This window comes from Podarcis melisellensis, assembly GCF_964234715.1.
Source record: "Podarcis melisellensis genome assembly, chromosome: 12".
NCBI classification, from domain to species: domain Eukaryota; kingdom Metazoa; phylum Chordata; class Lepidosauria; order Squamata; family Lacertidae; genus Podarcis; species Podarcis melisellensis.
The window spans coordinates 59,673,911-59,701,867 of NC_138544.1; the positions used below are offsets into that span (position 1 = coordinate 59,673,911).

The following is a 27,957-nucleotide window of genomic DNA, read 5'->3' on the forward strand; positions in this document are numbered from 1 at the left end:
GGTTTTAAACCAACCCCTAGCAGAATCCCTAGCAAGGCTTTCTCTTATCACTTCACGAGGCATCAGGCCTTGAAGAAAATACATCGCTCACTGGGGACTCTTGGCCTCCCCTCCAACATTTCTCCCATGGAAACAGAATTTGCTTCAGGAAAGGAAAGGCTGAAACCAGACCTGCTAGGTCCCTCGGTGGAGGGGTACAGTTAGGGTTACCCCAGAGAGCCCTAAAAACTGTTTGTGAATTCCCCCCTCCCCCAGCCAGGCCTCGGAGTACACATTTTAAAACTGCATATTCCTCTAAGACAAAAAGCATGAGCTAAGCAGTCCTCTCTGTAGCAAAAACGCTGTAACAAATCTACAGCTGAGAACAGTAAAGCTTTTCGCTTCCCAGATCCAAGATAACCTTGTCCTGGTACATTGATTTGCAACATACTTCCGGGAGCAGAGCCAGAGAACGAAAAGCAACATTTCTATGTAGGAATCTGTGAAGGGGGAGAGGAAAAAAGGGGTTTGGAAAAAGGATAAAACCTGCTTGTAAAATGTTTTCGGTGCGGCCTGTCTTTTGTGACCTGAATCACACAGGTGCCTCTGCCCCCCCGGATGGCAGAATAAAACGCTCTTTCTCTGGATTAAACCCTTGGTGTCATTTGGCGCCTTTTGTCTCTGCTCGGGTGCAACAATTATTCCTACCCATGGATTAAAAAGGCTTCATATTTCTGGTGCATCGGGCCGGGAAAAAGCACGTTCCACAAGATCGAGGGACAAAGAAGTCCAGGGCGTCACTGCAAGGCGAGCAGCTCGGGATCCCGGGTCAACAGTTCCAGCGCGCATCCTGCCAACTTCGTGGGAGGGACTGGCCACCCGTTCCTGAGTGGACACGCGACAAAGTGGCGGAGAGAAAGAGCAACGGCCGTGCAGAAAGAAGGTACCTCGAGGAACAAGGTAGGCTCCACAGGGTTAGGTGGGAGCAAAGAGAGTTTGATCAGCTCCACCAGTAGGGCAGTAAAAGGTGCCACTGGTTTTGGTTTTGCCCAGAAAAGCAGCAAAAAAAGGTGCTCTTGGGCCCCGGTCGAAGTCTAAGCGCTGCCGGTTGTGGTTTTGGTAAAAAAGGGGATTGGGGGAGGTGCATGGGTTTTTCTGCATGTGCGTGTGGGGACACTCCAGTGAATGTTTTGAGTGTGTAAGACATTGGAAGCAACGTCTGGCCTGTGACTCAGTGAAAAAAAAATAACGTTAGGAGGGCTGAGTGTCCCAGTGTCCCCAGGATCCCAGAGTCATGGGTGTGAGAAGGAGTAAACACTTTCGGAGAGATCTGTTGCTCAGGGCCCGCGGTGACAGGTTCCGGGAGCTGGAAGGACGGAGAACCGACTTAAGATATTCTGAAAGACTGGTGGTCTGGGACCGCCGCAGTCGGGGACTGCCTCGCCCTGCAGGGACGCCTGCCAGTTTACCAGCCACCGAGAAGGAGGCACTAGACTGAAGGGGGTGAGTATCTTGGTAATATATCCCTGGGAAGGGGAATATTGGGTGTTGTTGGTGTGTGGTCTCTGTATGAAAGAGAGGTTCCAAACGGACGCGTGAGTGTGGACCGGGGGGCCTGGGACCCCAGCGGGAGGATTAGCTTGCGGTTCCGTTCTCCCGCGAGGGAAACGGCCAGGCGATTCCGCGTGATTGTGTGAGTGAACGAAAAAGAGACATAATAGAGTATGGGAAAGAGTCAGAGTACATGTAGAAGGGGCCCCAGTAATGGGACCAAGGACCCCATAGATCCCAATAGTCCTTTGGGACAGGTTTTGTTGGCTTGGGATGATAAGGACATAAGACCCTATAGTAGGGGATTAGTCAAAGAGACAATGATTAATCTGTGTAGAGTAAGGTGGCCAGAATACCCCATAGGACCCGATGAAGGGTATCGTTGGGATCCAGATGGGGAAACAAACCCATACTGGATCAAGCAGTTGAAATTCTATTTGATCAAATCTAAAAAAGATAAAGAAAGACCATACATAGAATTATGGTCCCATGTAACTTTTTACGGGCCAGATCCACCACCATTGAGACAATTTCCACTTAAAGAAAAGAAAATAGAGTCTGATGAAGAGACAGCGATACCTCCACCCACCGGTGCACCCCTGGCAGTGCCTGGATTGGCCGACCTCCCCCAACCACTGCCTCCGCCACCACAGCCTGGCTGTCGTGGAGGACTCAGTGATTTGCCTCCGGACTATAATCGTGTGAGTCCGACCCCCGCAGTCAGGGCGACCGCACCCCCATATGAGACAGCCCCGTCATCCGGCCCAAATGTTTTGAGGCCCAACGATGGTGTAATGTCTAGTCCCCCTCTTTATGAGATGTTAAGGCATTCAAGGCTACGAAAAGAATTGGAACAGTGTAAACGAGATTTGGAGAATTTACCGTACAAAGATTATCCATTGCCGGATGACGACTCAGACAGCAGTACTAACTTGAGAAAGAGAAATCCATGTATAGTACAAAATTATCCCCTGAGGGAAACCCCTGGCGGAATCAATGCAGCCGGACAGCCCGTAATGGTATATGTGGTCAGCCCTATAAAACCCTCTGAACTCAGAGAATTAAAGCAAACTTTGCCTAAACTACATGAGAATAGTCAGGAGGTAGCAAACCTCCTACAAATGTGGATGGGACCACACATATATACATATACAGAGTTGATGTATATATTGGGACATTTATTCACTCCAGAAGAAAAGGCAATGATACGGAGGGCAGCAATGCAATATTGGGAAGTAAGGGAACAGGCGCGAGTGGCTGCGCCCGCGGGTAACCAGGGGGCCCCGGCGGCAGTTCCGCCGGAGACCAAATTTCCTATAGGGGACCCAAATTGGAATATAAATAACCCAGACCATCGGGTCCAGCTTACAGATTTAAAAGAAATGATTTTGGAGGGTATCAAGAGGGCAGTGCCTCAAAGTACCAATTTAACCAAGGCTTTTGAGGTTAATCAAATGAGGGACGAGTCACCAGGCGATTTTATACAAAGGATTAGAGAACATTTGACTAAATATTCCGGAGTTACGCCGGACTCTCCAGCATTTGATAACCTGTTAAAGATGCAATTTGTAACCAAGGCATGGCCTGATATTCAAAAGAAATTGCAAAAGATGAATTGGCAAGATGCCGCGACTATAGAGTTAGTAAGAACGGCACAACAGGTTTTTGTTAATCGTGAGGTAGTCAAACAAAAGCAAAAATGCCAGATGATGGTAGCGGCTATCCAAAAGGCAGGAGAGGAGAAAAAGAAAATCGGAGAACAGAATGGGAACCGAGAATTTCAGACCAAGGGGAATTTCCGAGGAAGTGGAGGTTACAGAGGCAGGGGGTCTTATGGACCGGGCAGGGGCTCTGGTCCTAGGACCGGAACAATAATATGTTACCGATGCCAGAAGATGGGTCACTTTGCTAGGGAGTGTAGGACGCCGCGGAACCAGATACCCGATGCGCCTGTCAGACAGAGACAAGGACCTCCCCGAGATAATGAGGACACGGGGACCGAATTGTATAGTCTCTACGAAGACTAGGGATGCTCCGGCTCATGCTCTGGGACCCGGAATGAGCCACTGGTGAACTTATTTGTGGGTCCCTCTCGGAAACCTGTTGTGTTTCTGGTGGATTCTGGGGCAGCCCGATCATCTGTTTCTGTAAATATACCAGGAGTAAGGAAAACTTTAAAAACAGTCAAAGTGATAGGGGTAAGTGGCAAGTCCACCGAAGTCTACCAATTAGAACCAAGCAAAATTGTTCGGGGGGAAAAGGAAATCAAAGCATCCCTGCTGTTCATACCAGAGTCAGGAATAAATTTATTAGGTAGGGATCTCATGGTTTCATTGGGGTATAGATTAATGGATGAGGAAAAAGGAACTCCAATGTGTACACTCCAGCTGGAAGAAGAGAAACAAATCAATCCTAAAGTGTGGGTAGATGGGAAAACTATGGGGAAGATGGAAATGGACCCAATAAAAATCACAGTGAAGCCTGGCATTACTCATCTATGGACCTCACAATACCCTATGAAACGAGCAGGGAGAATAGGTTTGCAGCCGGTGGTCGACGCCCTTTTAAATCAGGGGCTTATAGAAACTACGATGTCACCTTTTAATTCACCCATATTGGCCGTACAGAAGAAAGATGGCAAATATAGGATGGTACAGGATTTGAGAAATATAAACAGCATAGTGATACCCCGATTTCCCACCGTGCCAGATCCTTATACGTTATTGAGCCGGATCCCTCCTTCCACTCGATGGTATACAGTAGTTGATTTAAAGGACGCCTTTTGGGCATGCCCTCTGGACAAAGACAGTCGAGATTTGTTTGCCTTCGAGTGGGAGGATGTGGAGACCGGTCAGAAAAGGCAGTACCGGTGGACGGTCTTGCCCCAAGGATATACAGAGAGTCCTCTGTTGTTTGGACAGGCACTGGGGGAAAGATTGAGGGAGTTTAAACCCACTGGATCCAACAAGGTTCTGCGGTATGTAGACGACCTACTATTGATTGGGAAAAAAGAGAAGGAAGTTAAATGTGATTCTATTCGGCTATTGAATTGGCTAGGTGATTTAGGAGTTAAGGTATCCAGAGAAAAATTGCAATTCACTGAGCGGAGGGTTAAGTATCTGGGACATATTTTAGATGGGGGAACCAGGCAATTAGACCCAGATAGAGTAAAAGGGATCATGGAACTACGACCACCTAAAGATAAAACTGATGTAAGAAGAATGTTAGGATTATTGGGATATTGCAGATTGTGGATAGATCAGTATTCAAAGTTGACTCAGTTTTTGAATAGGAAACTGACAGGAAAACAAGAGGAGGTGCAATGGGACGAGGAAGATAAGGCCAGGTGGGAAGAAATTAAGAAAACTTTAATAACTAGTCCGGCTCTGGCCCTGCCAAATCTACAGCAGCCGTTCCACTTGTATGTGACAGTGGCTGCTCAGACGGCAGTAGGAGTCCTGGCTCAGAAAAGAGGGGGGCGATATCAGCCAGTAGCTTATCTAAGCGCAACCTTAGAACCAGTGGTTAGAGGATGGCCGGCGTGCATTCAAGCGGTGGCTGCAGCGGCCGAATTAGTATTGGAAAGCAGGAAATTGACCTTTGGAGGAGCACTGATAGTGCACAGCCCTCATCAGATAGGCGCAGTACTGACAGGTGCTGCACCCACCTGGATGACGGACAGGCGCCTAGTGCAATATGAAGGGATACTCAGAACTGGAAATGATATAACCATAGGGACAGATAGAAATTTGAATCCAGCGGAATTCCTAAGAGGGGAGCGGCAAGAATGGGAACTCGAGGAGCATGATTGCCTTAAGGATATAGAATTAATGGCCAAAGTTAGGGAAGATCTAAGCGAGGTACCTCTAACGGAAGGGGAAAGATGGTTCGTAGATGGATCTAGTCATGTGAGGGAAGGAAAAAGAAGGTCGGGATACGCAGTGGTCAAGGAAGACGGGGAGACAATAGAAAGCGGGGCCCTCCCTAGCACTTGGTCAGCCCAGAAATGTGAAGTAATGGCGCTAACCCGAGCCCTGGAATTGGCAACCGGGTTAGATGTGACAATCTGGACTGACTCAAGATATGCATGGGGAGTGGTGCATACTTTCGGTCGGACCTGGAGAGAAAGGGGCTTCATAAAGGCGGATGGGAAACAAATTGAACACGTTGCTTTACTTGAGCGGCTACTAGAATCCCTGATGGGACCTCGGAAGATAGGCATTGTGCACATCCTCGCCCACACCAAAGGACACAGTTCGGAGGAACAGGGAAATGCATGGGCTGATCTCCGAGCGCGAGAAGCGGCGGAGGGGGAACCAAGGAAGGAAATATTTAAACAATGTGTCCTGCAAGTACCTGTGATTGACCCGCAGGATGTAAAAGATTTAGTGTTCACTCAAAAGGAGAAAGAATACATGGAAAAGGAGGGATGGGAAAGAAAAGGAGAAAGTTGGGAGACTCCAGAAAAGCAAATGGTCCTTCCAAAATCAACTATGTTAAATATATTGGAGAAAATACATGAAGGAAGTCATTTAGGCACGGAGGGAATGGTGAATTTGGCGAAGTCAGTGTATTGGAGTAGAGACATGTGGCCGATGGCGCACGCCATCGCATGGAAGTGTCTGATATGTCAAAAGGTTAACAAAGCCCGGGCAAGGAAAACTGAAAGGGGTGGGCGGCCTCTAGCGGTATGGCCCTTCCAGAGAGTACAAGTAGATTTTACCGAACTGCCAGAAAGGGGGGGGCAGAAGTATTTGTTGATATTTAAAGATCATTTGACAGGTTGGATTGAGGCCTTCCCTAGCCGTAGGGCCACAGCTCAGGTGGTTAGCAAAGCCATTCTGGAACACATTCTTCCTCGGTATGGAATAATAGAAGTCATAGACTCTGATAGGGGAACTCATTTCACCCAAAAAGCAATGCAGGAGGTAATGAGAGCTGTGGGGATTATGTGGAGTTTCCACACGCCCTGGCACCCTGAGAGCAGTGGAAAGGTGGAACGGGCGAATGGGGAAATAAAAAAACATTTGACTAAGTTATATCTTGAAAATGGGCTGCCTTGGACGAAAAATCTCCCTTTGGCACTATTAAGGATGAGGGTGGCTCCCCGAAAAGACACTGGTCTGTCCCCTTTTGAGATGATGATGGGTCACCCATATTTGGTAGTATTAGGAAACCCTCAAATCGAGTTCAGGGATCAGTTTATCAGGAAATATTTGCAGTCACTGTCCCAGTCTCTGTTATCTTTCCACAGACAAGGCATACTAGCACAGCGGCCCCCGCTCCTGGAGCAACAGCACACCTTTCAGCCCGGAGACCTGGTCCTGATAAAGGCTTGGCGGACGGAGAAACTCAGCCCGAGTTGGGAAGGCCCATACCAGGTCCTGCTCACAACCGAATCAGCAGTACGGACCAGAGAGCATGGATGGACCCATTACCACCGGGTGAAAAGAGCTCCACCTGAAAATTGGACAGCAGTGACTAGTCCAAATAATCCGCTGAAAGTTACGCTTACCAAATCAGGAACCGGGATCCAGAAGGGCGCACCTAGACTGTGATGTGTTTGTTTTGTACCTGTGTGTGTTTTTTCGAGTGCTGTTGCTGTCAACATTGCGAAGGGTGTGTGCAGTGTGTGCATTGTACTGAAAGGTGCAGCATCATCTTTATAGAGGACGTTATACTCCAATATTGTGAAGTGAAATTAGGAGGGGAGGTAACGTGCCAATTAGCAGAAACCCCAACGGTGAGGCAAGCTTTAATCTATTTGAACCCCACACATGAAAGGTAACTGGCAAGTATTAGGAATAGTATTAATAGGATGGGCCACTTCATGGGCAACCCAATCGGAACCCCAGTGCACCGAATGCATCCAGACAACCCGAACAGGCAATAAAATCACACAGACCCTAATGTATTATAATATAGCGCCAGAATGTGTTCAACAGTTAGATCCTTGTGTTCACAACCAAACTCAATATTATAGATGTAGGGTAAAAGGAAACAAGACGGAATGCTATGAACCCCTGGCGGTGGGACCCATAACTTCCAGTATATATGTTTACGGATATAAGGGCGGAACCGCTAATCAAGCTGGTGAGGGGAGAAGTATGTTTTCCTTGGCCCAAAACCGACAGGGTTATATAGCACATAATACAACAAGGGGAGAGGGCAGGATTATGGTCTGTTTTGATGCTTGTATCGCAATAGATAAAGGACAGGGCCCAAATGGAGGGGCAGGGGTCTGGTGTGGAAATCGTGGATGGGAACAATCATATTTACAGGAAAGAAAGTACCTTTTCCAGAGAATAAAAGGAAGCAACGTGGGGGCTGGGGCCGGGGTATATAATTATTGGTACTCAGAGGGAGTTAATAAGCAGCCCACCTATAGAGGCCCTGAGGGAATAAATCTCACTAGGGGAGCGGCCTCCACCGACTGCTCCACAGGAAAATGCAACCCAGTATGTCTATGGGCGAGCGAGAGACCTTCTACTTCGCCTAAACTTGTGCACATAGGTATAGGCATTGATGGGACTGGAAAAGATCCTTATGGATATCTCATCATACAAATACACACAACTAAGGTAATGAGACAACCCATATCAGTATTCGAAGATTTTGAGGAAGAAGTACAGCATTTAAATACCCTTCCCCTACCCCCTAAAGCCCATAATATGTTCCTAAGTTTAGCTGAGACTATAGCCAAGGAATTAACGGTGAAAAATTGTTTTGTATGTGGAGGAACAAATATGGGGGATCAGTGGCCATGGGTGGCTCATGAAGTAAACTATACGGAGGTATATAAAACACAAAACAATTACACTTATAAGCATTTGGGTAACGAGGTATGGCAAATCTCTAATCACCTAGTTGGGACAGAATGCTTCACCAGGAACACCAGCCGAATAAATGGAACGCATGTGGGGACACTCCCTTGTATAGGACAATGGGAGGACAAACAGTGGTGGAGTCAAGGGAATAATAATAAAACTTGGCCCTCTCCCCTCGGAAATATTACCAATATGAGCTTTCTCCTAGACCCGGAGAACAGAATGCTAGAATGGAAAACCCCCGATGGGTTTTACTGGGCTTGTGGGAGCTATGCTTACAATAGGTTACCTTTAAATTGGGTCGGCTCATGTGTATTGGCAACCTTAAGACCTAGTTTCTTCCTACTCCCTTTGCATACTAAAGCAAAACTAGGAGTCCCAGTATATGATGAAATAGGACCACGACGAAAACGGGGAATCCATATAGGAAAATGGACAGATACAGAATGGCCCCCAGAGAGAATTATCCAATATTATGGTCCAGCCACTTGGGCAAATGATGGCACAGCCGGATCCTTTGGCAGAGATCCCATCTATTTGCTGAATCGCATTATCCGTTTACAGGCAGTTGTAGAAATAATTACTAATGAAACAGCCGCAGCGTTAACCAAATTAGCTAAGGAAAGTGCTAAAAGCCGAACATATATTATGCAAAACAGGCTTTCTTTGGATTATTTATTAGCAAAAGAAGGCGGGGTTTGTGGAAAATTTAATCTTACTAATTGTTGTATTGAAATAGATGATAGTGGGAAAGTGGTGAAAGACATAGCAGACCGTATGGTAAAGTTAGCACATGTACCGGTCCAGACTTGGGATGGATTAAATTTTAAGGATATGTTTGGTTCATGGTTCCCTAAATTACCTGGTCTGCAGGCCATAGTGGCCCTAATTGGGTTAATTGCGGCAGGATGCGTTTTAATTCCATGCATTTTGCCAATCTTCGTTAGAACTATCAATAATTCTTTGTCCCTCCTAGCAGAACGGAAGGTATCCACATATTTCATGAAGATGCAATATGCCTCAGTACCTACATCAGATGAGGAAGCAGAAATAGCAGCCCAAGAATTATTATGTGAGTTCGAGACAAGATACAAAAAGAGGGGGGGATTGTGAGAAGGAGTAAACAAGGTGTGCCTCGAACTCAGTTGTAAATTCCTGCGGTGGGCTATTGTAAATTCCAGCATTGGGTGCAGGGGAGCCAGGTCAACAAGATAAGGAAGTAGAAAGAGTCTCTAAATAAGTTTAGGTTTAGAGAGTGTAGAATGGATGATGTATTAGTACCATGTCTTTGATGATGAGCCAGATTGTAAGCCAAGCCTCGAATGAGGGGCGGCAGCAATAGGGATAAAAACTCTTGCCCGTCCATTGTTCGGGGCTCTTCGTACCACCCTGGGACGAGGAGCCCGCCTTTGCAAACGCGTATAATAAAAGGGAAGTAATAGACCTTATCTCGGTGTCTCCTTGTCTCATTGTAAGTCCACGTAAGAAACTTCTCACATGGGAAATAAAAGCAGTAAAACAATTCTTGAGACACCACTACAGAGCTTTCTGGAAAACTGGAAAAGTGCCACGAAAGCAGAAGAGTGGGGATGTAAACTCAAAAAAAAGCAGACTCCAACATTTATGTGAAGTTGACTGGCCTCGTATTTACCAGAGTGGCCTCCTGGAGGATCCTTTGATCCAAACTTGGTCAACATTTTATGGAGTAACATTTTCAAGGCCCACACAGATCAGATTCCCTATATTTCTATCTGCAAAGCCAATGAGGATCAAAATCCCTCATGGCTTCGGAAAAATAGAATTGTGACTGCCCAAGTCAAACTGTGTTCAGTACAATTACAAGTTAAAAAGCCACCAGTTTTGCCAGTCCTAGAAGAGGAGATAATTACCCCACCACTACCATATGCAGCAACTGCGCCAAGGCAACCAAATCTGGGAGCAAATAGGGCTGCTTCTCCACCCAATGCCCAGACTGAGGACCCAAGTGAGAAGATTCCCCCCTCTGCCCCTCCCCTACCCCCAATTGATGCAAGCCAGGAAGGTGAAGAGAAAGGTGGTGATGATGATGATGATGAAGACTTCAGGAAAACTCTAGATAAAGAGATAAGATGGACTAGTAAGCAGTTTGACAGAGTGTTCCAGTATGTAGAACCGTTTAAAGCAGAACTGGATGTGGCCCCCTGGGTTCTAGAAGCAGCCCAGTGCCAGGATGAGAATTGGAGAAAAAAGCAAAAGGTTTTGAGAACAGCGTGGGACAGGGCAACCAAACATGTGGAGACACTTAAATCTAAGGCTTTGTCCAAACCCACTGGGGTGGCCCCTCTCCGGCAAGTGTATGATCCTCTGGAACAGCCAAATGATCAGGGCGTTAGACCACCAAGGACTTTTACCATTCAGCATGTCCCTTTTACAAGCTCCGATATTTGCAATTGGAAAAATCAAAATCCTTCTTTTGAGGAAAATCCTGCAAAAATAATTAGACTTTTTGAAGGTGTGTTCAAAACCTATATGCCTACTGTTATTATTTCTGAATTGAGGGAATGAATTTGGATATTTTTTTGTGTTCTTTCTCCTCCTATATTGAGGGGCCCATTAATGCCCCCCCCCGTGTCCCCTTAGGGAAGGCAGAGTTAGTCATGAATGGGAGAGAGGAGCCCCACACAATGCTCTGACACAGCCAGACCTCCAACAGATTTTTAAATATATATTATATATCTAATAATGCCAGATCATCCTGGAGCCAGAGGAAAGCCAAGGCCGGATCTGAGGATCCACCACAGCTCACAAACCTATTTAAGGGGGATATAAGGGGCTTGGTTGCCCCATATTCTCCTGTGCCATCTCGGGAGCCTGTACAATGGGAGAGGGGTGCAGGCAGGAAATGGGGGGCGACCCCCATTAGAACCGCAATATCCACCTTGTGGTGGGCATTGTGCCCGAGGCCAAGTCAGCAGAGTTCAGGGTGGAGTGAATGGTGGGGGGCATCCCCCCCCGGGGGGTCCCCTCTGCCCTCCCCACCCTCTGCAGGCCAAATCCTGCCACTGTTCTTCATAAGGCCATGGCCAGGCGGGAGCATCCCCTCAGCCTCCTCTTCTCTCCCCTCAGCCTGGGGCCACACGACAGGCAATGTGCCCCCAGGCTCCACTTTGTGGTGGGGGAAACAGCCTCCCTCCGCTTGCCAGGAAGGGCCACTTTGGGGAGTGGGCTTGGGGGTTCCCGACTCCTCTGTGGAAGCCCCTCTGGAAAAGCCTTCCCCCACAGGGCAGCCATTTTGGTGCAGCATCAGTTCAGCCCCACAGGTCTGATGCATGAATATTATATCTGTCTGCTAGGAATGAGAAGCAGGCAATGCTAATGTTTGTGGATGCTGAAAAAGCATTTGATAATGTATCATGGGACTTTCTGCTGAAAAACATCGAACAGAGGGATATGGGCAACGATTTTTTCAACGGAGTAAAGGCGATATACACGGAGCAAAGAGCCAGATTGATAGTAAATAGTGTGATTTCAGAAGAAATAAAAATCTCAAAAGGCACTAGACAAGGCTGTCCACTGTCCCCATTGATATTCATCATGGTTCTGGAGGTGTTACTAGACTCAATAAGGAAAAAAGAAAGAATAAAAGGGGTGGCGGTAGGAAAAGACCAACATAAAGTAAGAGCCTTCGCAGATGACTTGGTGCTGACGGCTGAAGATCCGCTGGAGTCAGCTACAGAAATATTGGATGAAATTGAGAAATTTGGAGAGGTAGCGGGGTTCATAATAAATAGGAAGAAAACAAAAATCATGGCTAAAAATATGGAGAAATCAGCGACGGAAGAATTGCAGCAACAAACAGGAATTGAAATCGTCAAAAAAGTGAAATACTTAGGAATTTGGCTGACCCCAAAAAATATCGACCTATATCAGAATAACTATACACCGACATGGAATAAAATTAAGAAGGACTTGATAATATGGAATAGACTAAAATTATCCATTTGGGGCAGAATTTCTCTAATTAAGATGTCAGTATTGCCCAAAATGTTATTCCTATTCCAAATGCTACCGATCTTAAAAGGAACGTTGATTTTTAAAGAATGGCAGAGGTTGATCGCAAGATATGTTTGGCAGGGGAAAAAACCAAGAATTAAACATAAATTATTGATAGATGCAAAGGAAAGGGGGGGTTTTGCCCTGCCCGACTTAAAGATATATTATGAGTCAGCATGCTTATGTTGGCTGAAAGAATGGATCAACCTGAAAAACACAAAGCTGTTAGATCTGGAAGGATTCGATAATAGAGCTGGATGGCACGCCCATTTATGGAAGGAGAAGAAAAAGGGTTATAAATCATTTGAAAACCATATCTTTCGGAGAGCCTTGCTGGAGGTATGGGATAGATATAAAAACATTCTGGAAGTCGGAGTCCCACATTGGCTGTCCCCATTAGAGGTGTTGGCAGTTAAAAAAGTTAATATGAGAGACAACTGGGCGACTTATGGAGAATTGGTGAGGAAGGAAGGGGGAAAATGGAGGATAAAACCATACGAGGAAATAAAAGGGCAGGTTTATGATTGGCTACACTACCTCCAAATAAACGAAATGTTTAAGAGGGATGAAAAAGAAAAAGGGTATAGAGAAAGAGAATCCAAATTTCAAATAGAAATAGTGAATAACAACCATAAGGTGATTTCAAAAATGTATAAAATCTTGTTAGAATGGTATACGATGGATGAGGGGGTGAAAGATACGATGATTCAATGGGCCAGAGATTTGGGACAAAACATAGAAATAGATGATTGGTACAAAATATGGAACGAAAACATAAAATTTACAGCCTGTGTCTCCCTAAAAGAGAACTCAATGAAGATGGTGTATAGATGGTACCTGACGCCAGTAAGATTAGCTAGAATGTATAAAATCAGTAATAAATGTTGGAGGTGTGGAGAGAAGGAGGGTACATTCATGCACATGTGGTGGGAGTGCAGCAAAATAAGGCAATTTTGGGGGACTATACACAGTGAACTGAAGAAAATATTAGGATATAATTTTGTTAAAAAACCGGAAATTTTTCTATTAGGAATAACAAGAAGGGATATAATAAGGAAAGACTGTAAATTTTTTCAATATGCTATTACGGCGGCAAGGATGCTGGTGGCCCAGAATTGGAAAGGAAAAGAGGTCCCGACTCTGGAAGACTGGAGGGCTAAACTTATGGATTACGCAGAATTGGACAAATTAACAGGCAAAATAAGATATCAAAAAGATCAGAAATTTTTGGAAAACTGGGGGAAATTTACGGATTATTTGGAAATCGTATGTGAGGAACAGACAACGTTAGTGTGTCTCAAAGAAGCTTTGTGAAAGAGTGAGGAACATTACGCAAAGAGAAACATAGAAAGAATTGTAACGTTTAATGGTAATGTTGAAGCTAAGAAATGTGTAGATAGGATAGAGGGTGCGAAAGATTGTCGGGAAAGTTGAGGGAGGTCTAAACAGAGAAGAGAGATGAGATGTAATGGGATACAAATAAGTTTTTCTTTTTTGTGTTGCTAAAATTCAATAAAAATATATGAAAAAAAAAAAAAGAAATGGCTACCAGAGCCAAGAGGGCGCTGAGGGGGGAAATACATGCCCCAAATAGGCCGAGGTTTCCTCCTCCTGTCCCTTGATGGCAGTTGTATTAAGTCCCTTCACCCAGAGCTTTTCAGCTTCATAAAAAGGCTGCTAGTCAGGGATTTGAGAGATTGCACCGAACACTCAGAAGGGATATTATGAAAAGTGAATGGCAGCGTATCTCCTTCCCCATCGCTTTCCCAGGAGTTAAGGAGTGGTGCTCTTGAGTTTTGTGCAAAGGCTGCAGGATGGGCAGAAACCACAGAGCAAATATTGTTAACCTAGAAGCTGACTGTGCAAGTTTCTCTCCCCCCCTCAGAAGCAAAAGGAGTGAATTGCCCTAAGCAGTTTGAGGACTGGTTCTGAGGAGAATTTTAGACGCTTCCCCCTCAGAAACAACTAGGATTTTCCCGCTCTTTTTCTTGAGGCCACCAGAACAGCAGGTTCAAAATGTTTCCCTCCAGAGCAGCATCGGAAAAGCCTTTGGCCAGTCAAAGAAATAAGATTTGTGAGGGGAGTTCATCATGAGGAGTAGAAAAAGGTTCCTTTCCCTGGGGCAGGCGTGGGGGTTTTTGGGCGCAAAAGAGGTTGCCGAACTGCAACTCCCACCGGCCCCAGCTAGCCTGGCCAAAGCGCCTGGTGGTGGGAGTTGTAGTTCAGCAGCCTCAGGAGGGGACGGCCCCATCACATTTATACCGGGACGCAAACTCCTGTCAGCTCTTCCACCCTCTGAATACACAGAATTTCCTCCTTCATCTGTGAGGGGTTTGGCGGGTTCCCTGAGAGCATAGCCCTGCTGCTGCCACAGTGCACAAAAATGGAAGATAATATTTATTGCGGTTGTTGTTTGTACACCGCCTTTCACCCAAACATCTCAGGGCCCTCCTGCAGGGTCGACTGCTTTTGCTCCAGAAAGCCTCTTCTCTCCTAATCTCATATAAATTGAGGCTGGTTGTGGCTCAGTGTCGAGGGAAACCTTCCTCTAGTGCCAAGAGCCCCCATATCTGAGGCCAAGATGGAGGCCCTGCTGGCAACCTCTTTCCCAAAAGCCCCGGGGGGAGAACAGATCCCCCGTGATGTCAATCTCTGCTGTATGAAGCCGACCAGCTTCCATGGATCCATTTTGGGTCCAGATACCAGGAAAGGGAGGGTTGTGCAACTAAGGACCTTGATTCTGCATGGATCCGACTTGTGGGGAGGCCGCAGGAGGGGTTGGACTAGATGGCCCTTGGGGTCCCTTCCAAGTTTATGATGCACCGCTGAAGAGCCTTTTTGGAGTGAAATGCTGACGAGTGGAAATGGCTTCCACTATCTTGCAACTTCCTTCTACTCCTGAAAGCGATCCTTGACCCCTTGCACTTTTTCACTCCCAAATACCATAGATAAGAGGAGAAGTGGCCTCTGTGCCTGAAGCAGACTTGTGCTTTAAGAGGGGACCAACACAAGTCGAGACAAACTCAAGCAAGAGAGCCACTTGGAGGCAAGATTCATCCGCTTTCCACGTTTCTGGTAAGACGCGTTTGCACATTAGAAGTGGTCACGGCTTCTTTTGTTGTCAAAGGCTTCTTTTGCACGGCTGCTGCAAACCGTCCCAGCTGATGATGCCCTCGCCTCCCGCTCTCTGGCTCTTTGGAAAGGCCACAAATCCATCCTGATATGGCCCAGACTTGGAGCAAATGAGTGAAGGCTGCAGCGCAAGGCTCTCCCGGGCTTTGGGGTGGGACTAGGGGGACCCCTGCCCTGACTCGGGATATGGCACCTTCCTAAGATGCTGAGCACCTCTGCTGTTGCCAGTTGCTTCCTTGCAGGAGGGAGGGGGCAGGCGGCTGTGGACCATCTGGGCTACTGCATCCTGGACATTTCTGTGTGTTCCCTTGGTTTGTTTTACCAGTCTCCATCAATTAATGGGGAAAGTATTTCAGTCATTGGTGGCACCCCCCATTGTTTATTCTTCTCTACTCTCTGCCCCTTTCTCTTATTTTAAGACTGCAACATGTGTGAGATTGCTCTTAATCCTCACAATTTGGGGGAGACCTGCATCAGATCTCTTTCTCTCCCTCTCTGCCCTACCTTTCCTTTTGCCTCATCTTGGGGGAAAGCTGGGGGTGTCAAGAGAAATTGAGGGATCTTCAAAGGGTTGGCACCCTGCCCACTTTCTGCAAGCACAATCAGAGCATAGGTGGAACTCAGCTCCAGCTCCAGTTCTGCTATCTCACACCTTTGGCTTTTCCCACTCTGTATAGGAGGAATCTTCCCTCCTTGCAAAGTGATGGAATGAAAGGTCTGCTGCCCAGGAAGAGAGGCTGAGAGCAGGTGGCAAATTGCAGGACCCATTTCCTTGGCAGATCTGTTGTGCTGCTGAAATGTGTACTGCCTTGAACTCTGTTTAATTGCGGTGATGAAAGTAGGCATTAAAGTTTATTTTATTTTTCTAATCTAGCAAGAATCAAACTTCCTAAGAGTGAATACAAAAATGTCGATCATAAACAAGGTTAATATAGAATACATTTTTAAAAATTCATAATGAATATACAATACATACAAGACAGCAGGGCATACATTGAACATGTAGACAAGGTTTATAGTGATTGCAGCTAAAGGCAGCAAGCTTGAAATCTCCTTAGCAGATTTTGTGAGCACAGGCAAAGTCTTGGCACTTAACCAGGGTTTGTGTTTGTTGACTTGGACAGAAAAGGATGCTCATCCAATATGCAGATGACACTGAACTGGGAGGGTAGTTAATACTGAAGAAGAGAGAATCAATATTCAATATGACTGTAACAGACTAAAGAACTGGGGCAAGACTAACAACACTGATTTCAATGGGCATAAAATGTCAGTTTCTGCACTTAGAAGTAATAAACAGATGCACAAATATAAGATGGGGACACCTGGCTTGCTGGCAGTATATGTAGAAAGGATCCAGGAGTCTTAGTAGACCACAAGCTTAAAATGAGTCAACAGTGAGATGCAGCAGTAAAAACAAAACAAAACACCCTAATGCAATCCTAGGCTGCATCAACAGAAGTCTAGCGTCCAGATGAAGGAAAGTAATAGTCCCACTCTCTTCTGCCTTGGTCAGACCTCACCTGGAATACTGTGTCCAGTTCTGGGCACCACAATTTAAGAAGGAGGTTGACAAGCTGGAAGGTGGTTAGGATGACCTTCCCTGGTAGAATATCACAGGCATCTCTGTGGTGGGATGAACAGCTGGGTGCTGGAGGCACCTAATGTCCCATCAGGTGTGTTCCTGGTCTCCTTGAATGTGGGGTAAGGATACTACTCTGAAGGAAGCCCTCCTTGGATATCTAAATTTCTACGAAAAGGGAAAGAAATAGGAGCAAACATGAGCAGCCTTGTCTTGTAAGCTTGGCCCTGCTCTTCTCCCTTTTGGCAGCGTGGAGATTATTCCAGCCACACTCTCCTACCAAATCTGCAACTGTTTCCGCCAACCCATTAATAGCCTGGCCAGTAATTTGGCTGCTGTATTTTGGACTGGTTGATTTTTCCAAGTGGGGCTGGATCTGGTGCTCAGAGTGCAGGGAGTTCAGACTGGGCTCTTCCAAGTGCAGTGAAGGCAAAAGAGGTGAAGGCACAGGGAGCTCAAGTTCACAGCTGGTCAAGGCCAGTTGTAAGGAAGGTTTCTCCCCAGCCAGAGCCTTTCCCAGAAAGGGGATATTTCCTTTCACCAGTGTAAATACATCCCACACTACAACTGGTTAGGGTTTTCTGGTCAGGGGTGTGTGTGTGTGTGTTTGAGAATATAATTTCATAAAACTATGATTTTGATTATTCCATTTACTTTTGAGTTTATGGCATAGCTAAACTGCCTTTTACAGTACAGAACTAGCTGCTTTTAGGGACTGCGTGTAGTGAATGTCCGTTCCAGAACACGGAAAAGAATAAATTGTTATGGGCTCTATGGTGGTCACCGTATGCCTGAAAAGAGAATCGGCTAGACAGGGCAACTGGGATTAATCTTGAATTGTTTTGCAGACAGATGGGAAAGGATATTGGGAGACATTTAATGAACAGTAAACATAGTCAAAGTCTTAATAAAGACCCTGGAAATGGTTAAATGTAAATGGATGCTTTAGCTGAGATTCCTGCATTGCAGGGGGTTGGACTAGATTACTCTAGGGGGTCCCTTCCAACACACCTGGAGTACTTTGTAAGGTTCAGGGCACCACAGTTTAAGAAAGATACTGACAAGCTGGAACGTGTGCTGGGGCAGGAGACCAAGATGATGAAGGGTCAGGAAACCAAGCTTTTGGGGGGAGTGGTTGAGGGAGTTGGGTATGGTTAGCCTGGAGAAGAGAAAACTGAGACATGATATGAGAGCCATCTTGAAATACCTGAAGGGATGACACAGGGAAGATGGAACAGGCTCTTTGCTGCTGGTCCAGGGGGCAGGACCTGAACCAATGGATTCCCATGTCAAGGAATGACTTTCCAGCTGAGCATTAGGAAGAACCTTCTGACGGAAGGAGCTGTTCGACTGAGGGACACACTCCCTTGTTGTTAGGTGGTGGTCTCTCCTTCCTTGGGGGTTTTCAAGCAGAGGTTGGATGGCCATCTGACCTGGATGCTTTAGTTGAGATTCCGTCAGGGATTCTTCACCTGTGGGTTGCAGGGGGTTGGATTATATGACCTTTGGGTGTGCCTTCCAACTCTACAGTTCTCTGTTCCTCTACAAAAGATTTTCTTTTTTTAAATGTATTTTTATTAAAGATTTTCTTTATTTACAAAGGTAGGTGCAATGTCTCTCTCTCATATTTTTTCCCCATGTAACATTTTCCTTTTTACAAATCGGTTTCATTTGTTGAGAGATTAGGAAGATTAGGGGGAAAGAGGCTGAGGGGGGAAAGGTGAGTGGGGGTGGGTGGGGTGGTGATGTTTCTATTTTACTTAATATATGTGGGGCTTGGTGTCAGCGTTGCTTGTGCAGGTTCTCTGCTATTCACTTGTGTTCCTTTGGTAGTGAGAGAGGTTGGGGTTGGCCAAGGTGAGGTTGTTTGTTTGTGGTTGGCTGTGGTGATCTTTGTTTTCTTGTGTGAGTGGGGTGGGTGGGTGTTTTGGATCAGGTTAGCCATATTGATTTGTATGCTGTCGATGGATTTTTGTCATCGTCTTGTTGGGCTGTGTATGTGATAAAGGGGAGCCATACCGGGGTGAAGGCGTCTTCTTCTATTTGTCCCCCTGTCAGTTTCAGTTTATTGGCAAATTTTTCTAGTAAGGCTGTTTCCCATACTATTTGGTACCTTGGTCCATGCTTACTCCTGACAGGTCTCTCCAGTGTCTGGTTATGGTGCTTCTGGCTGCTGAGAGTAGGTGGGTTATGAGTTCTTTGTGGTGTAAGTGGGCATTGTTGTCTTTGAAGCTGTTTATAGTTGGGCCAATTCTGGGGTGATTTCTAATACTTGCTTGGTTATTTTACATATTTATCGTATGGCTGTTGTCCAGAATAGTTGGATTTTGGGACACTCCAACCACATGTGGAGATATGTGCCTGTGGAGGTGACCCTCTCCAGCATTTTGGTGAGGTTCCTGGGCGTATTAGTGCTAGTTTCCTTGGTGTTAGGTACCACCTGCAGGTGATTTTCAGATTGAATTCTTTTTTCTTTTCTTTTTTGATATGGATTTTAAGGGGGGTTTAGACCACATTATGGTCCATTGAGTGGGGTTAATCTCATAGCCTATGTCATTCTCCCATTGTTTTTTGATTGTATCTACGGAGTTTGTGAGATTTTGTAGTAGTATTTTGTATATTGCGGATACCATCCCTTTACCGTGTTATTTGGCTCCCATTGTGCCATGAACTTCTTGGTGCAGCACAAGGAGTAATATAAGAGAGCAGGGACTTCCATTTCAGCTTGTATTCATCATGATCAGTGCTGTTTCCTCTGCAGTTTGTTTCTGCCAAATACTACTTTGTGTATCTCGCTGTTAGCTATGGCAGCATCATTCATAATTATTGTTGTTGTTGTGTGATTTGGCTGACTGCATGTATGAGTTCCCCACTTTGATAGCCTCCTTGAATACTGTGCCAGAGTGGCGCCAAAACTGGTGGTGGTAGAATATTTCTCTACCATCCGAAATGTTCTCAGGAGGCACAATTCTCAGCCAAACGGAAATTCAGTGTAGGAAGCACCCAGTGGTTGTGCATGGAAAATATTGATCTTCCCTTCCAGCTCCTGTGACCCCTTGTGCCCCCCCCAAAACCCTTTCCAGAGGGCCTGGATAGTGTAGTGTCTGCCATACAGGGCTGCAGTGGGATTCCCCTGACTTTGGGCCTAGGAATCCTGTCCAAGCAGAACCCCCATTGGCACATGATCCCTTTGCCCAGTTTCAGGGTGATTTCCGCTCCCACTACAATTCTGTGTGACACAGTCCCCTTTGTTCAGGGTGCAGGGATCACTGGATAGAGATCAACTGCTACAGGGGGCTGTAGATGGGAGGGAAGAAGATCAGTTGCACAAGCTGCCTTGAATATGTGCAACTACTGCATACAACCGTCTAATTCCCCCCATGTGACATTACCTCCCACCTCCCTTTTTGGGGGGTCTTGAAGGCATGTTGGCATCCCTCTTTGGATGGTAGTGCTAATCTTCCTCTTTTCCCCACACACTTTACATGCCAAATAATCTTTCCAGAGCCCTTCACATCTCTTGTTTCTTGCAGGGAGGTGAAGGCAGGAGAGCAACCTGGACCTGAGCCATGGACAGATCAGATGACACGGTTGAAATACCAGCCCTGGGCCGCCCATTCCAGCTGGGGATGCTGTACGACTGTCGTAAAGATGCCCTCATCCCAGGTAGAGCTGGTGCAAGGAAGAGCTTACACTTAGCAGTTGGCCCAAACAGTGCAGTTTCAGTGCTAAACATGCTCCTCAAATTCATTTTCAACATCCCTTACTGTCTGCTTCCACTTCTTTTGCCAACGTTTGTGTTCCTTTATGTTCTCTTCATTTGGACAAGACTTCCACTTATTAAAAAGAAGTATTCTTGCCCGTGATAGTGTCTTTGCTCCTTAACCTTGCTGGCATCGTCTTGGCCCAAATCATCACCATCAACATCTGTCAATAAAGATTCAGCAGGTGTGTTCTGTTTCAATTTTTTAAAGCTTGCTGAAAACCTTTGTAGTCCACCAGGCCTATGCATGCCATTAAGAATACATCTTTCCACAATTATTACTGTAGGTAAAAAAACCAGGACTTTTTTTCAGCCAGAACCTGCCAGAACTCAGTTCCGGCACCTCTCAGGTGGGCACAATTGCATTATAAGAGAACAAGGGAAGCATTCATGGAGAGTTCTTTTTTCCTTGAAAAATACCACATTAAACATAAAAAACTTCCCTAAACAGAGCTGCCTTCAGATGTCTTCTATAGGTTGTCTAGTTACTTTTCTCCTTGGCTCAGGGGATCACATAACTCCATACCCTCCAACATTTCTCTGATGAAAATAGGGATGTCCTACGCCTAAGGGAAAGCAGAACATTCAGGGATCAAATCAGAAACAGGGATGGCTTCTGTAAATCCAAGACTGTCCCTGGAAAATTGGCACACCTGGAGGGACTGTAATCCATTGTTGTGTTCCTGTACCAATAATTTCACCACTAAAAAAATTCCTTCCAGTAGCACCTTAAAGACCAACTAAGTTAGTTCTTGGTATGAGCTTTCGTGTGCATGCACACTTCTTCAGATACACAGGTATCTGAAGAAGTGTGCATGCACACGAAAGCTCATACCAAGAACTAACTTAGTTGGTCTTTAAGGTGCTACTGGAAGGAATTTTTTTTGTTTTGACTATGGCAGACCAATACGGCTACCTATCTGTAACTGGAACTTTCACCACTGTAACTAAGCCAAGTTTTACTCCCTGTGTTTTCTGACTGCTGTATGGAAAAGGACATGAATCTGACCTTTGGAGAGTTTTTAAGTAAACCATTATGAACTTACCAAACATGTGGTCTTTTTCAATGCTGGGGGGGGGGCGGGACTATTTTGGAAGGAACTCACAAGCACATATTTTAAAGGTCTGACAGCCTAAATTTCCACACTTTGCTTTGTTGCATATTTTGTGATTTTAAATCTGCTGGGGTTCTCTCACCAAAGTGTTTTGCCCCAACTTGGATCTTGGCCCACAGGGAATTCTCCTTATGTATACCCATTTTTTCCGTGCCAGTCAACAACTAGCACCAGCTCTCTAGGGCCTCAAGCAGGAGATGTTCACAGCCCTAAATGGTGGTGACTGAATCTTATCCCTGCTGCTGAGCCAGTGCCCACCCCCTTTATGAGGCCTGTACAACAGAAGCTCATGAAATGTTCACATTTGTTCCGCTATCATATCTGGTCAAAGATTTTCCCTGTCTTTTGCAAAGTTTTACAAAACTGCACAAACCTATTTCGTTGGGGATGACAGTGGGACAAAATTCATGAGTGCAGACATTGTGGGCAATGATAGCTCTATTTTATCTCCTTGTTTCTCTGTACAACCTTAGGCATTAGGCTAATTGTGTTCTACATTTGTATGGACATACTCAAGCTTTGCATATTTCTCTGCTTTATCCCAGGAATCACCCTCTGGGACCACGACTCGCTTCAGAAGGACTTGTGTATCAAACCTCAACCCAAGGCTGAATATGAAATCATTGCATCTGACTCCATCGATGATAAGGCCTCTGCCCTCAATGTCTCAGCATCACTCAAGGCCAGTTTTTTGGGGGGATTGGTTGAAGTGGGTGGATCAGGCAAATTCCTTCAAGCCACCAAGAAGTCCACGAAACAGGCCAGAGTCACTCTGCAGTACAAAGCTACCACCAAGTATTCACAGCTGACCATGAGCCATTTGGGAACCCAAAATGTCATTTATCCAGCTGTTTTTGAGCATGGCACAGCCACCCACGTTGTCACTGCCATCTTGTATGGAGCCCAGGCTTTCTTTGTGTTTGACCGAAATGTCTCTTCTTCTGAGTCTGTGCAAGATATACAAGGAAGCCTCCACGCTGCGATCAACTTGATTGCAGTCTCTATCAAAGGGGAAGCATCTGTCAAGATAGAGGAGAAGGAAAAAGCCCAAACAGAGAATTTCAGCTGCAAGTTCTATGGGGATTTTTCTTTGGAAAGTAATCCGGTGACTTTTCAAGATGCCATGAAAGTCTACAGCGATCTGCCCCAAAAGCTCGGGGAGGATGGAGAGAAGGCTGTGCCTGTCAGAGTTTGGCTGTACCCACTGACCAAGCTAGATTCCAGAGCAGCTAAGATGGTGCGTGAAATCAGCTTAACTCTGATCTTTGATGCTCAAACTGTCTTGGAGAATCTGAATGAAATCAACATGCGATGCAATGATCTGGCTATGAATCCTGTTGCTGAAAACTTCCCAGAATTCAAGACGAAAATCAAGAGATTCAAGGATCTGTGCAAGCAGCACAGGCAGACTTTCCAGAAACACCTGGCAGGAATCCTGCCTTTGATCCGGGGAGGGGGGAAAGAGGAAAGTGTTCTGGTGGACATTTTAATGTCCATTAACCAGTCTCCCTTCAACAGCCAAAGACTCAGTGAGTTTTTGGATGCCAAGGAACGAGAGATTAATTTGGTGAATTCTTACCTTAGAATCCTAAGTGGAATGGAAGTAATCTCTTCCCAGAACAAACTGGAAGAAATCGTGCTAAACCCTGCAAATGAGTTTGTTGTCTCATTTACCTTCACTTCTTTACATGATGAGGAACCATTTTTAGCCACCTTACAAGACTGGCTTCAGAAAGATTTTTTTCAGGAAACAGCAAATTCCACCAGTGGCCAGTCGACACCCAAGAACAGTCAAGCCTGGTTTGAGCACCAAGAGAGAAATCGGAATGCTCGTAAAGCTGCCAAATCCATTACAGATTTTGCCCGGGTCAATAAATCAAATGAGAATACCCGGTTCCTTGTGGCTTCCGTCCCAGATCAAAACAACCCAGGAGCTTCCATTTACCTCTATGAAGATGGGGAGATGGTCAGCAGCAACTTTGAGCTGCCCTCAAAACCTCTCCCTCCACTGATTGGCCGAATTGGACATGAGAGTGTGCAGCTGACATTTCAACCAGCTGATTATGGGAGGGCTTCAATCTCCAGCTATCAAGTAGAGTACAAGATTGCAGGAGAAGAAAATTGGAAGATTGTGAATACTGAGGACAGTCAGGAGACATTCCAAGTGAGAGGGTTGAGTGCAAACACAGAATACCAATTCCGATACACCGCTAGGAGCAAACCAGGACTTAGTGAGACTAGTGATTTGAGTAGATCTGTACAGACACGTCCTACCAGCCCTCCTGGGGAACTGAGAGTGATAATCGCAGAGTCTTCCAAAATCAGTCTTGTCTGGGAGAGCCCAAAGATCTTTGGCCAGGGAGCTGTAATAAAGGAATACAAAGTGGACTACCATGAAGAGGCTGGAGTGGCAAAAAGCAAGGACAAAGATGAATGGGCTGAAAAAAGAACAGGGAAGAAAACAGAGTTCTGTGAGATGGATGGTCTGAAGCCCCAGACACCCTACAGATTCAGAGTCTCAGCCATGTGTACTGGTGGGGCTGAGAGTGAGCCCAGCAAAGAGATTGAGGTTTCCACATTGGAAGGAGACAAGAAGAGAGTAGCTTGTCAATACCTCCAAGGCAGCACCCGCGTGGAGGATGGGCCACCAGCAGTGTATGCTCTGCCACTGGAGCCCATACAAGATGCCTCTGGATCCTGTCTAACATACCAGCTAGGGAAAGAGAACATTCATGCCCCCAACAAAGTGATTATGGTGATGGGGACAACAGGGTCAGGGAAAACCACTCTCATCAATGGAATGATCAATTATGTCCTGGGTGTGCAATGGGGAGATAAATTCCGATTCAAACTTATTCATGAAAATACCAACAGAAGCCAAGCTCAAAGCCAAACATCAGAAGTGACTGCCTACGTTGTCCACCACTGCAAGGGTGTCCAAGTCCCCTATTCCCTCACCATTATTGACACTCCAGAATTTGGAGACACAAGAGGAATAGAGCATGACAAGATGATAACAAAGCAGATCCGGGAGTTTTTCTCCTCCCCAGGGGGCACTGATCATATAGATGCCATCTGTATTGTCGTCCAGGCCTCTTCTGCTCGTTTAACTCATGCCCAGAAATACGTCTTTGACTCTGTGCTCTCCATCTTTGGCAAAGATATAAAGGACAACATCCAAGTCCTGATCACATTTGCAGATGGACAGACCCCTCCTGTTCTCGAGGCCATTGAGGAAGCCAATGTACCATGCGCCAAGGATGCCAAGGGCACCCCTGTGCACTTCAAATTCAACAATTCAGCACTGTTTGCCAACAATCCTGTGGAGCCTGGAGGCAACTTCAATTTTGATAAAATGTTTTGGAAAATGGGCGCCATGAGCATGAAGACCTTCTTTGATTCATCCCACACGCTAGAAAGCAAGAGCTTAACATTGACAAAGGAAGTGCTCAGGGAGCGAAAAGAGCTTGAAGCTGCTATTGAAGGGTTGCAGCCCCAAATCAAAGCTGGACTGGCCAAGCTGGAAGAACTGAGGAAGACGCAGGAAGCCCTGGACAAGCATAAGGTTGACGTGGCAGCAAACAGAAACTTTACATATGAGGTAGAAGTAACTGTACCAAAGAAGGAGGATATATCTGGCATGAGAAAATACATAACTAATTGCATGAATTGTCACTTCACCTGTCACTATCCTTGTAGAATTCCTAGAGATGAAGATAAGCATGGTTGTGCAGCTATCAATAAGAGGACAGGAAGATGCAGAGTCTGTCCACGCCAGTGTGAGTGGAGTGTGCACTACAATCAGAAATACAAATTTGAATATACCACAAAAAAAGAGAGAAGGACCTATGAAGAACTGAAGCAAAAGTATGAACGTGCCTCTGGTGAGCTGATGACCACAGAGAAATTGCTTGAAAAGCTTAATGAGGAATATGAAGAAGTGAAAGACATCTTAGAAGAGCTTATCCAGAAATCATCTCAAAGCCTCCAGCGCCTTCAGGAGATTGCACTGAAGCCCAACCCACTCTCTACCCCAGAGTACATTGATCTGCTCATCATGTCTGAAGAACAGGAGCTGAAGCCTGGATATCAGCAGCGAATCCGGTCCCTGAAGGAAGTGAGGAAAGTAGCTGAGTTAATACAGAAAATTGCCAACAAGGAGCCTCTGCTACCTGGAGAGCAGAAGCTGTATGATCAAATTGAAGAAAAAAAGTCCTCTCTAGGAGGCAAACTTAGGAAATGGGGGGAAGTTGTTGTAAACTGGCTTAAATAAGGGGATCATATATAGCTTTTCAGGCACGCTTTGTTTGCTTTTGGCTATCAGCAGAGAGCTCAGGTTCTGTGAGTGTAATTCAGACCAGAGTCTCTTGCTCTCTGTGCGTATTTGGGTGAAGGTGGCTGTGGAAACATTTGTACCTGTCGTGAGGTGAGCTTATCCACTTCTTCATTTGCCCGGCCAGTTTCGCTCGGGGAAACCTTTAGTGCTGAATCAGAACTAACAGCAATCGGGTTTTCCATGGAATGCCATTTGTTGTGATTTAGCGCTAAAGAGCAGGCTGGGGGAAAGCAGTGGGGCAAAGGCAAAATTGCTTGGAGCTGTGCCTGGAAAGTGTGAGATGAAAACTGCTCAGAACCATGCTTCCCAGGCACGGAACAGACAGAAGTGTGAACAAGCCCTTTGTTGCTGCAGACAAAATGCTTCCCAGTTCCTACCAGCTTATTGTCTAATTAGTGTTGGGTGAAATGCTGTTCTCTCCAGGGATTTGTATTATCTCCAATGACTGCCAATAATAATAATAATCGGGAAAGTGAATGGGGCCTCATATGGAAGTGTTGCTTCTAACCACCCCAGCATAAGAATGTGCCCATAAATCTCCCTGCCCTAGCAGTCTTTGGAACATGATTGGAAACTTGGGGTGTTGCAGGAATGCTCTTGACAGGAGCTGCTTATGGCCCCTTTGTCCTAGCAAGCTTTTGACCTGCCTGATTGATCTCTCTCCCATTCTTCCTTATCCATAGAATCTTAGAATTGTAGATTTGAAAGAGACCCTGAGGGTCATCTAGTCCAATGCCAGCAATGCAGGAACTCAACTAAAGCATCCATGACAGATGGCCAGCCAACCTCTGCTTAAAAACCTTCAATGAAGGAGAGTCCACAACCTTCAGAGATAGTCTCTTCCACAGTCAAACTACTCTTACCATTGGAAAGTTCTTCCTAATATTTAGTCAGAGCTCCTTTCTGGTAACTTGAATCCATTGGTCTGGTTCCTACCCTCTGGAGCCCTTCAGATATGAAGATGTTTCTCATGTCTCCTCTTAGTCTCCTCTTCTCCAGGCTAAACATACCCGGCTCCCTCAACCATTCCTCATAAGGCTGGGTTTCCAGAGTATATTTTCAACTGGCGACTGAGTGGAATCTCTGTGTGTGTGATTACTTGTAATATTTTTTCTTTCATTATCTTATTGCTAGCCATCTAGATGTCTTTTTGAAGATCCAGTAGGATATAATTTCTTTTTGAAAACATTTAACCCTGGATATATCTGCATTTTGGGGGAGAATATTCTATTGTTGTTTGTACCAGCAGTGCCAAAGAGGCTCCCTACCAAGGAATTACTGGAGCTGAATCAGAAATCCAGTCTGAAGGATCCATGCCTAGAAGCCATATTCACCAGCAGGCGACTAGGGCATGACCAGATCACCTCTGCTGGCTGACAACAAGGTCACACCAGATCCCGCCTCTTTCCCTGCACTGAGAGACTGCTGAGAAACTTGACTGCCGGAGATGTCTTGTGCACTTTGCATTTTGAACGATGTAAGCTGTAACCACAATTGCCCACTGATTTCTCCCATGTTTGGGGAGTCATGTTTTACTGCTCCTTGCCTGCTTCCTGCAGCTGTGCCCTGAAACAGCCTCTAAATAAAAGCTACTTTGTTCTTTAAGAATGGCCTCATCCGTGTCTCCTAAGCAGGGCCTG

The 27,957-nt window shown here is 45.8% G+C and overlaps 1 protein-coding gene across 2 annotated transcripts; it reads left to right on the forward strand.

Annotated features, from left to right (window-relative positions):
- LOC309381077 (uncharacterized protein) lies at window positions 1-27,925 on the forward strand. 2 transcript variants are annotated; one of them, XM_081931503.1, is made up of 4 exons: window positions 1-939; window positions 15,338-15,464; window positions 20,637-20,769; window positions 22,527-27,925. In XM_081931503.1, the coding sequence occupies exons 3-4, from the start codon at window positions 20,673-20,675 to the stop codon at window positions 26,252-26,254; spliced, it is 3,825 nt and encodes a 1,274-aa protein (XP_081787629.1). In that variant the 5' UTR covers window positions 1-939; window positions 15,338-15,464; window positions 20,637-20,672; the 3' UTR covers window positions 26,255-27,925. The 2 variants fall into 2 exon arrangements, with proteins under 2 accessions (XP_081787629.1, XP_081787630.1); XM_081931504.1 differs by lacking the exon at window positions 15,338-15,464 and having other exon boundaries at window positions 2-939.
- The last annotated feature ends 32 nt before the right edge of the window (window positions 27,926-27,957 follow it).

What these genes read in the sequence shown, in the direction of transcription:
- LOC309381077 (XM_081931503.1), top strand. Translation starts at nt 20,673, where the DNA reads ATGGACAGATCAGATGACACGGTTGAAATACCAGCCCTGGGCCGCCCA. An exon ending in TAAAGATGCCCTCATCCCAG is followed by an intron (nt 20,770 to 22,526) that starts GTAGAGCTGGTG and finishes GCTTTATCCCAG; the next exon opens with GAATCACCCTCTGGGACCAC.